Source organism: Balaenoptera musculus, chromosome 1 (genome assembly GCF_009873245.2).
Source record: "Balaenoptera musculus isolate JJ_BM4_2016_0621 chromosome 1, mBalMus1.pri.v3, whole genome shotgun sequence".
NCBI lineage: Eukaryota > Metazoa > Chordata > Mammalia > Artiodactyla > Balaenopteridae > Balaenoptera > Balaenoptera musculus.
The window spans coordinates 43,776,477-43,786,731 of NC_045785.1; the positions used below are offsets into that span (position 1 = coordinate 43,776,477).

The window sequence follows — 10,255 nt, forward strand, 5'->3', positions numbered from 1 at the left end:
GGAGTGCATGTATCTTTTCAGATTAGAGTTTTCTCCAGATATATACCCAGGAGTGGGATTGCTGGATCATATGGCAACTCTATTTTTAGTTTTTTAAAGAACGTCCATAATGTTTTCCATAGTAGCTGCACGTATGGTGATGGATGTTAGTTAAACTTACTGTGGTAATCATCTCACAATATATACAAATACCAAATCATTATGTTGTATACATGAAACTAATATATTATAATGCTATATGTCAATTATATCTCAATTTTTTAAAAAAGGAAATTTTGACACATGTTACAACATGATGAACCTTGAGGACATTATACTAACTTTAATAAACCAGTCAGAAAAGAATAAATACTGTATGATTCCACTTATATGAGGTATCTGGAGAAGTCAAATTCAGAGACAAAAAGTAGAATGGTGGTTGCCAGAGGATGGGGCATGAGGGAATGGGAAGTTATTGCTTAATGGTTGGAGAGATTGTTTTGGAAGATGATGCAGATGGTTATACAACAATGTGAATGTACTTAATGCCACTAAACTGTACACTTAATGATTAAAATGGTAAATCTTATGTGATATATATTTCAAGAGACGTCCAATTAGTACTTGGCTCACTGCTGCACTAACTCAATACTGTAGCATGAATTAATATTTTATCATTTTCCTTTAGCCTCAGTATTGCCCACTGTGACCCATTTTACACTTACTGCTGAGCTCCAGCCTCTTCCTTGCCCTTGGGGTGACAGGATGGGAAGGAGTTTGGCGAGATTTGGAGGTGGAGTGCCTTGATTCAATCCTTTTGACCACACGTTCTGCTGTGGTCCAAGAAGGGCTTTCTGTACTCTTAGTTCTGGCTTCCACGGACTTCTGGCATCTAGGGTTGCCTTCTTGTAGCTTATCCAACTGTGCAAATAGTTCTGGAGGTAGTGGTTTGAATTTTTTCTCATTCCAAGATAGTTTAACAAAGAATGTCTTCTCATTTTTCAGATCCATAGGTATCACTTCATCTGGGGCTAAAGCTACTACCTGAATTTAGGAAGTATAGATGATAGAAAGAAATGAGGACCCAAAGAGTCAACGAAGGCTCTGTGAGAGCTATGATTAAAGAGCGTTCAAGTCTGCATTCTTACCTGGAACAATTACTTTTCTAAACAAAAGAGGCACGGACATGGCACAGCATATTTCCACAGAGTCCTCCTTGCTGATACCCATACCTCATGTTGTTTTCTTTTCTAGTCCATTCTATTCACCCATGCCAAGTTTTCCCATAAAAACTTGTCTAAGCATGCCCCCCTGCTCAATAGTCTACAATGGCTACCCACTCTGCAAGATCAGATTACTTAAACTGATTTTCACTGCCTTCTAAAATCTGACCCCACTTTACCTCCTGAGAGCTCAGTGCTCTTCACAATGGCTTTCCACCACTAGTCAAGCTCGGCTTGTCACAGTCCTGCTCATGCCCACCACTGTGCTCCTGCCTAAACACCCCCCACACCGTTCCAAATCCACCCATTTTGCTGCTTCAACTTCTACATCTGCCTTTCACTTCTTCACTCATTTAACTCAGAGATAAATTATTCTGTGGCACATGATATGCTGGGCCCATAGAGTGGAAAAATCTGACTATAGTCATGCCAAGCCATGGTCTCCCTGCCTTACCAACCACCTAATCACCATGTGACCACACTTCACATCCTGATCTAATCCCATTTGGGGGCCTGAAGTAGCTTGAGAAATAACCCATATCCTAGTCTCCAAACCAGTGTCTCAATTCAGCCTACAACTCTTCAGAACCTGATTTATCATAAAATCTCATAACACACATTTGCCTGGAGCAATGACACTCTTTGTACTGATTCACTCAAGGTGAAGGCCTCATTTAAGCAAGCATATTTAGCCTCAAAGTGCTTTATGCCTGCCACAATCACAGCTAAACAGAATTTCCCACTGAGATACATCTGCTAATTCCTGCTCATTCCTCAGGTCACAACCTAATGTCACTTCCTCCAGGAGGCTTCTAACACATGGTAAGTGCTCTCAATAAGTATTTGTTGTTGAAAGGAAGTAGGCAGGCAAGCAGAGAAGGTGACAAACAGGAAAAATGCATTTCCATGGGGTAAATGAGAGCCAGTAATATCCTGGAGATCATGCAGTTTAGGAATCAGCCAGAAATAAGCTTCAAGATAGAACTGAGGATCAAGGCATCACCTACCTGCACGTGGCCAATGATGGTCTCGGCATTAATGTTGCTGTTACAGGCAGGGTAATCATACCAGAATATCTCTTGTGCATCAGGCTTCCGGCCCAGCAAATGCTGTTTACAGACAGGGACTTCACAGAATCGGATAAACCATTGTACTCGAGCACGTTTCTTGGAATAAGGTTCAGAATCTAGGAGGGATAGATGGAAAAAGTAAGGTTAAAGATAATAAATATTACCTTAATCCTCACAATAATCCTACAAGGTAGGTACTATGGCTGTCTCCCTTTTACCGGTGAAGTGATCACATTTTAGGGCCCTTAAATAATTTGTCAAAGGTCACAGGACCAACCAGTGGCAATCTGACTCCACCCAGCACCCACGTTCTTCTCACTTTGCTCCACGTCCAAATGGTGCTATCGGTCATCACATAAATTGTAAAAGGCGTTTGAGAGGAGCAATTCTAATCACAGGTACTGAACAAATTTTGCAAGTCAAAACAAAACTCCTAGCAAGACTCAGAGCATCAGCCACTGAGATGACTTCTGGCAAACATATGCTTGCAGTCTTCAGCTTTATCATCATAATATACCATTAACATCACTCCATACCAGTGTTAGCTCCAAGTGAAAGGACATACACTCATTAGCGCCACCATCATCACTGCCTCTTCTCTTCCTTAGCTCTTTTCAGAGAAAGCTGAAGCCATCCAATGTAGCACAATACATGGTTCTAAAATCTATACACAGAGGCCCAAACCTCAAATACAAAAGCCCATCCTGCTGATGTGCTCCCCCTAGCGGATGTTAGTTTGATGAAGTTTTCCTCCATACTTGTTGAATATCCTCCCTATCTCTATAATGTAAAACACCTTCATCCACTCTATCAGTTCCTTCTTTTAGGCATACAAACTGCCACAGGACTAGGACTAACTTCCACATACTCCTCTCCTAGATTTTGGAAGAAGCAGTTTTGTATAGTTTAAATTGCTATCCTTCTTCATCTTCCTTTTGGAGTTCTGCTCCATTCCCACTTTTCTGTGCTCTTCTCTGGTCTGCAGAGAGTTAACAGCTGAGAAAATCAGCTGCGGCTGTGAGTGTGGCCTTGCAGGCACCAGTTCACACTACCTTCCCTTTTTCTCCTCTAGCCTTAAGGGCAGTAGCAGCTTTCTGCACTTACTGATCTCTGGGAAACACCACTGTTTGCTTCTCCAGCCATTTCAACACTTATACACAAGTCCCTCTGGGTAAATAAAACACCTAAAGTGTTTCTGTTTTTCTGACTGAACGTCAACCAACTGATACACCTACCCAATCCAGCTTACTGCCTCCCTAGTAAAAGTAACTTTGCATTTGCAAAATTACTAACTTCCTCATGCTAAAATTAAAGGACACGTCTCTACTAGAGTGCAAATCACCTATTATTTCCCTTCCCCCTTCTTCCGAAATTCATCCTTTCTCTCCACTCCAACAATCCTGCCTTCATGGCCTTTCTTACCCCCTCCTAAAAATGATGCAAAAGCTAAATTCTTGAGCCCTCCATTCCCATTTTTACCCAATATTGCTCTGTTGAGTAAAGACGTTCACTAGGTGGAAGAGGGCACAGCTGGTGCTTAAGTGACCCCATAGGCACACCCTATATACCGCTGTGAACAGAAGAATCAGTAACCACCCCTGTTCCCACCACGGAGCACTTCCCAATCATTAGTGACAAGGAATACTTTTCATTCCAGCCCCAAACTCACCGTCTTCAAACAACTCAACCAATTTAGCAACATATGGATTTTCATCATCATCCCCTTCAATCAGCACAAACTGTCCAACTTGGAGGTCAATCTCAGGCAAACGACCTTCTATTTTCACACTCATTTCTCTAGGAAATAACAGAGAAACATGTTAGGAAATCTCTTAGGGTGGGCCAAGCTCTTCAGACCCCTGGGCACAGAAGAATGTGCTCTGTAACTAGAAAACCCCCTGAATAGTTTCTCTCTGCTGACCAATCCTACTAGAAACCAATTTACCAGTAAAGTCACACGCAAGAGTAGATAACATGAATTGAATGAATTGTTTTAGCATGGATGATTAATCCAGAGGCCTTAGGATGAACCCTAACTTCTCTCAGTTATTGACAAAGAACAACAAAGGCTTCCTAAGACATGAAAGCTGCCCAATAACAACATCAGATTGTTCAGAGATGTCTTGGGCTAAGAGGATGTAGTAACAACATCCATCCTACCCTGTTATCATGCAGAATTATACAGAACCTATCTTAAATAGATATGTCATTATCATACATATCAAATTTTATTAACCTGACGTAATATCTTCCTGTATCACTAGCCGCTATATTTATGCTAACATCTTCTTCCATCAAACAAACCCACACCCCCTTACAATCAATTCATATTTTCTGTCCCTCAATCCTCAACCTATAGTACCTAGAACACCCTGGATACAAGTTATTAACAGCTCAGCTTGAAGAAGCTATTAGTTCCAGTACACCAAAGGACTCTATTACTCACTTGTAGGTTTGGTAGTGCAGTTTTCGATCCAATGGCTTGTCAACCCACGAATAAGTTTGTCTGGTCCTCAGCCTTGTAGGACAGTAGGCCATGGCTCCTGTGTAAAAGTCACTAACTCTGAGTTAACATGATATGTTCTGATGGATTCTAGGGCACAGTCCCTGCCTTCAGTGGGTTCAGCCTTCTTTTCTGTCCCTGCTACACTCCCACACATTTCAGATTTAGGAAAAAAAAACTTTTTTGAGGAAAAAGTCAAGCTCTATGAAGATCAAACATAGGCAATTCAGTATCATCTGGTACTATGCCTTATCTCTTCCTATCCAGGGAAACAGAAAGGTCAATGTGTAAAAAACTATAGATGTTTAGAAGTACTTACTAGGTACAAGGCACAATGATAGATGTGAAACATCTAATAATGTGAAACTAAAAGACAGTGATACAGTAGTTGTAAGTATCTTTATAACATTTATAATCTAGGTAGGGATAAAATATAACCACACGAAAGGACAACTAACAGTGCAAAGAGCCAAGAGAAAGCCAGAGAGACTACTGCAAGGTAGAGGACCAGGTCTTGTGACTGTTCAGGGAGGAAGGATTTCTTAAAGGGGTTTTCTAAAATGAATGTTAAATAATGGGTAGCTATTGCTAAGATGGATGAAATGAGGGTTTCCAAGGGATGGAGGCAAAAACATGCAAGGGGCATTTGGGGGAATGGCAATGGATTTTATCAAATGTATCATTCCACTTACCTTAAAAACAAAACAAAACAAAACCCCAGGGTCACTAACCTGTACTGCTCTGGCAGTTGGAAGGGGTCTTTTTCTTTGCAGCTGACAGGTCTTAGATATTAATATTGTGAATAGCTGAAAAGAAACAACTGTATTAAAGTACACGGGAAAAAAGACATTTTTACTGAGAATTCTGAAATGAGAATGAAAAATCCAAACATATTTGACAATCCTCTTTACAATTTGGAAGCTACAATCTATTAGTCCTAATAATAATGCCAATTCATTATCTTAAGTTTAAGTTATTAAGAAAACAATCCTTTCCTCTAAATTCAATGCTTTTCTTATAGAGCTAAAGTTTGACAAAACTGGGGTTAAAAAAAAAATTTTTTTTAATCCAGTCTGACAGAATTTCTCTGAATTACTGATAGAGGGACCAATAATTTCAGTCCATGTTGAAAACAACAATTAGAATAGCATATTGACATCCTGATTAAATAATCTGGTTTCCTAAAGTCAGTAGCATTATTTCCTACATTGTACTTGGGAACATTCTGACCCATAAGATTTTCTGCTTTTAAAAAAGGTATTTTTTAATATAATTTGAGGAAAGTAATTAGCAAAAAGAAGATATTGAGTCATTAGTAAATGCACAGCTTACAAATGATGCCTGAATGATTACTATTAAGAACATTTAGAGTATAATTCACAACATAGTATTATTAAAATCAATCTAATTTTAATTAAATACATTGTAGAAATGAACCAACAGCAGACTGATGAGTTAAAACAAGTAGGAGACTTGTGCTCAAGTAAAAATGCATTTGGACTCATTATATCTCATAATCTTTTGGTAAAAAGTTAGTAAAAGTGTTTGAATCTCAATAAATGTTCAAGGAAATATATTAACTCTAACTTACCTTCAATATACGTTCCTTTTAATGGAAGATGTAACATGGAACTATCAGTAAACTTGTAACTTTTCACCTTTCCACAATGAAATCAGGCAAAATAGGCTACTGAGATACAGACAAAAGATGCAAGTAAATAAGCTCCATCATTAAAAAAAATTGGAATATCACTGAGGTGCTTTGTAGCAAAGTGGAATCTCCCAACACATTTTCTACAATTCTCAAATAATCTAACTGCAGGATAAATGCTCTGATTTGTCACAGTGTCTATGATATTTGATAACACTGGCATAAGGATCACACTTTTTCAAACTAAAAGCTGGCATACAGAAGGACTATCTCCATACTCCTAAGGTACTCCTGTATACCTAAGGTCATCAAACCCATGCTTTCAATGCCTTTAAATAGAAACCGTATTTTAGTTACTAAAGCAGGCACACTCTTTCAAAAACTAAGCCAAGATAAAATTTAACACTCCTTTTCTAGATCATGAGCTGTGTTCACTGAGACCAGTATAAGCATATATGCGTGCAAAGGTGGATGATTTACCAAAGGGTGAGCAGGCATGGGTATCGGAAGGCTCTCTGGGCCTGGACCACATAACCTGCCTCAACTCAGCCTGTCACTATGCTCCAGGCCTGCTTTTCCAAACCTCAAACAGACCAAGGTTGTTAGTGCCCTCAGACTTACACAGTTGCTGTTCTCTCTTCCTGAATATCTTTGCAGGGATGGCTCAGGTCTCAGCTCCAGTGAAACTTCCTCAGATAGGGCTTCACTGATACCCAATGGAAAGTTACTCGCCACCCCCTTATACTGCCCAGGGTCTTGTTCTATTGCACCAACCTATTATCAAAGCCATAAACATTATATTAGTTTCTTATTTGTTGTACTTCCTACATCAGAATGTTAAATTCCAAAAGAGCAGGGATCTTGGGACCTTGTCTGTCTTGTTCATAACTGTGTCCCCAGGGCCTAGGTTAGGACTTCGCACATAATAGCTGAACAAAGGAATGAATGAATGAACTGGGTTTTTTTGGTTTTTGTTTTTTTAATTTTTTGGCCGTGCCAAGCGGCATGTGGGATTTTAGTTCCCCAACCAGGGATCGAACCCACACCCCCTGCATTGGAAGCATGGAGTCTTAACCACTGGACCGCCAGGGACGTCCTGAATGAACTGTTTGTAAAAAATCATTAGGACAATACCAAGTGTGGTAAGGATGTAGAGCAGCCAAAACTCTCCTACACTGCTGGAGGGCATGTAAACTGGTAAAACCACCTTGGAAATTTTGCAGTATATACTAAAGCTGAACATATGCATATCCTATGACCCAGTAATTCCAACAGAATATACCCAACAGAAAAACAAACATATCATCAAAAGACATGAACCAGAATGTTCATAGCAGCACTATACAGCAATGAGATGAAACCAACCACAACTGCACACATGTGGGGAAAATCTCACAAAATAACAATGAGCTAAAGAACTCAGACACCAAAAGAATACATACTATATTGATTCCATTTACACAAAGGTCAAAAACAGGTAAAAGTAACCTATGGTGTTAGAAGTCAGAATAGAAGGAAACCTCGGTGACTGAAAGGAAGCACAGTGGGGGAGTGGAGTGCTTCTGGGATGCTGGTCATGTTGTTTCCTGATCTGGATACTGGTTACACAGGTATGTTCTCTTCAAGAAAACTCATTGAGCGGTATATGACTTGTGCATTTTCTATATGCAGGTTGTTTTTCCATGAAAAGTTCAAAAAATTAATCAGGAGTCCTTCTAAAGAGGCAGCATAAGGAAATCATAGTATATATCAGGCCTCTTTGCACTGTTACCCCACTTTCCTACCCTCGACCCAGCACGGCATCTCATCCACCATAAAGCAAAGAGGTTCCCCAACAGCGGTGATGAATGGAGTGGAAAGGCAGGGCAGACTGGGCCTAGCAAAGGCTTTGGCTTCTAGGAGATACCCACTACAGGCTCCTAATGTTGCAGATAGCAGAAATCTGGAACATGCACACTACCCAGTCCAGGAGCCACATCCAAGGAAAACAGATAAGGGCATTGCAGTAAAAATAATGATAGCAGATATTTATTGATCCAAAAAGACAGAGGTAGAACCAAAACTCTTGATACGTTTATCTCATTTAATCCTCACAATAATCCTAGAACAATGCTAGTCCATACTAAGTGCAAGGTAGGCATTCAGTAATAAATATTTGCTGAATAAAAGGCAGATGCTATTAGCACTTCAAGATGGTAAGTTGTCCCAGTGTTATACAGGATAGCACAGACTTAATTCAAACCCCGAGCAGCTGGATTCCAATGACTGTACTCTTAAGCACTTACCTTAGAACACCTTGCGTGAAAGTAGATAATGTTAATACATGTCTAAGACAGCTTGCTTCTGGTATGCTTATTACAATAAGGCAGGCTTCCCAGCCACTGACTGAAAGGTCAAATGGGCCTCAATTTCCTTACCCACAAAATGGGGATATTGGATTGGTGGAAAAGTTTGTTCAGGAACTTCCATAAGATGTTACGGAAAACCCAAATGAACTTTTTGGCCAAACTAATAGAAGCTTTCTTTTATTCAACCAATATTTATTTATTAATCATCCATTCTGTGCCAGGCACTATTCTAGAATTACTGAGGATTAAGTGAGAAAATGCAAAATGGTCAATTCACTTCCCCAGTGCATTTATGTGTAAGGGACAGTAATTCGTTTGTTTTTTTTTTTTTAATAATTTGATGAATGTTATGAAACACAATTCACACAAAATTTTGCATTTAATTTCAGGGAATTCATAAACCTTCTAAAGTCCATATATTGCCCTTTGTTACATTAAAAACTGTTGCAGAGGGACTTCATAAACATGATCTCACACCAGAAATCTCCAATGGCATTCACAACCACCCAATACAGTAGGGAAGAGGGTACCACTTTTATAGATAACTAAAATCGAAAACTGCCATATCTGATCATTGCAATTTGGCAGATAGTCCAAGATAAGAATCTCGCATCTCATGCCTCTAAGTCCAGTGCTTTTTCCAACTGTCATATAGAAGGCCCTTCTATCCCGGGGTTAGACTAGAGAAAGTAAAAGAGGTGCCATTACACTCTCCTCCTGGAAAGAAGGTGGATGAGAGCCCAGCAGTTAAGAGCAGCTCTTCTGGGGAAAAAAAGACCTGGGTAGGAGCTCAGGCCGCTTAGTCACAAAAAGGGACTTAGACAAGTCTCTTTCTCTCTGGGAGCAACTGCTACATCCGTAAAATCGGGTAATAACTTCTGCTGCTCCGCCTTCCCTGTGGTGCTTGCTACATACACTACGCTGAAATGAGGAAAAGATGCGACTGCTTCACAAGGGCCATGCAGATGGAAGGTTCACATGGTTCAGATCATTACTGAGAGTCTCAGGGCGCTGAGGACAGGAGCGTTCACGCTTTTCTGTTGTGGGCTTTCGGTTTCCCCGCTACAAGGTCGCAGTCCCCGGGAGAAAAGGTGTTAGAAATCGCAATGTGTAAAGTAAAACGTTCCTAACGCGCTTAGAACGTGCCTGGCACTTAATAGGCGCTTAGTACATTATCTGCTGAATGGATAATGGCTGAATGAGTCCACAGAGAACAAATTCCTCAGTCCCGCGGCTCAGATCCCTCTCCAGCCCGTGGGACTCCACTCACCGGGCGCCGCAGTTTGTTGGAGCTGGGCGCAAGCCCTCCGCTTCCCACCGTCCCCGCTTCAGGAGCTCGTGGAGCTGCAGCAAATCTACCTGCCCCAGGGGCACCAGCCGCGTACCGGAGCCGAAAGCGGGGGCCTCCCTAGGAATGGAAAGAAGGTGGAGAAAAAGAAATTTCCCGCCAACGCCGTAGCCCCGCCCCCAGGCTGTCTCCA

The 10,255-nt window shown here is 40.7% G+C and overlaps 1 protein-coding gene across 7 annotated transcripts in view; it reads right to left on the reverse strand.

The window, feature by feature from the left end:
• Positions 1-10,183, reverse strand: part of ORC1 (origin recognition complex subunit 1) — a 33,916-nt gene extending 23,733 nt beyond the window's left edge. Inside the window, exons 1-8 of one of the 7 annotated variants that reach the window (XM_036833898.1) lie at positions 10,045-10,169; positions 7,048-7,200; positions 6,367-6,462; positions 5,507-5,581; positions 4,719-4,815; positions 3,942-4,069; positions 2,210-2,388; positions 705-1,023 (exon numbers count right to left, since the gene is read on the reverse strand). In XM_036833898.1, the coding sequence (XP_036689793.1) occupies positions 705-1,023; positions 2,210-2,388; positions 3,942-4,069; positions 4,719-4,810 (718 nt within the window). In that variant the 5' untranslated portion in view covers positions 4,811-4,815; positions 5,507-5,581; positions 6,367-6,462; positions 7,048-7,200; positions 10,045-10,169. Of the gene's footprint in view, positions 1-704; positions 1,024-2,209; positions 2,389-3,941; positions 4,070-4,718; positions 4,830-5,506; positions 5,596-6,366; positions 6,466-7,047; positions 7,201-10,044 lie in introns of all 7 variants that reach the window. The other 6 variants (XM_036833888.1, XM_036833908.1, XM_036833878.1 and 3 more) reach the window with 6 other exon arrangements.
• Between the last annotated feature and the right edge of the window lie 72 nt (positions 10,184-10,255).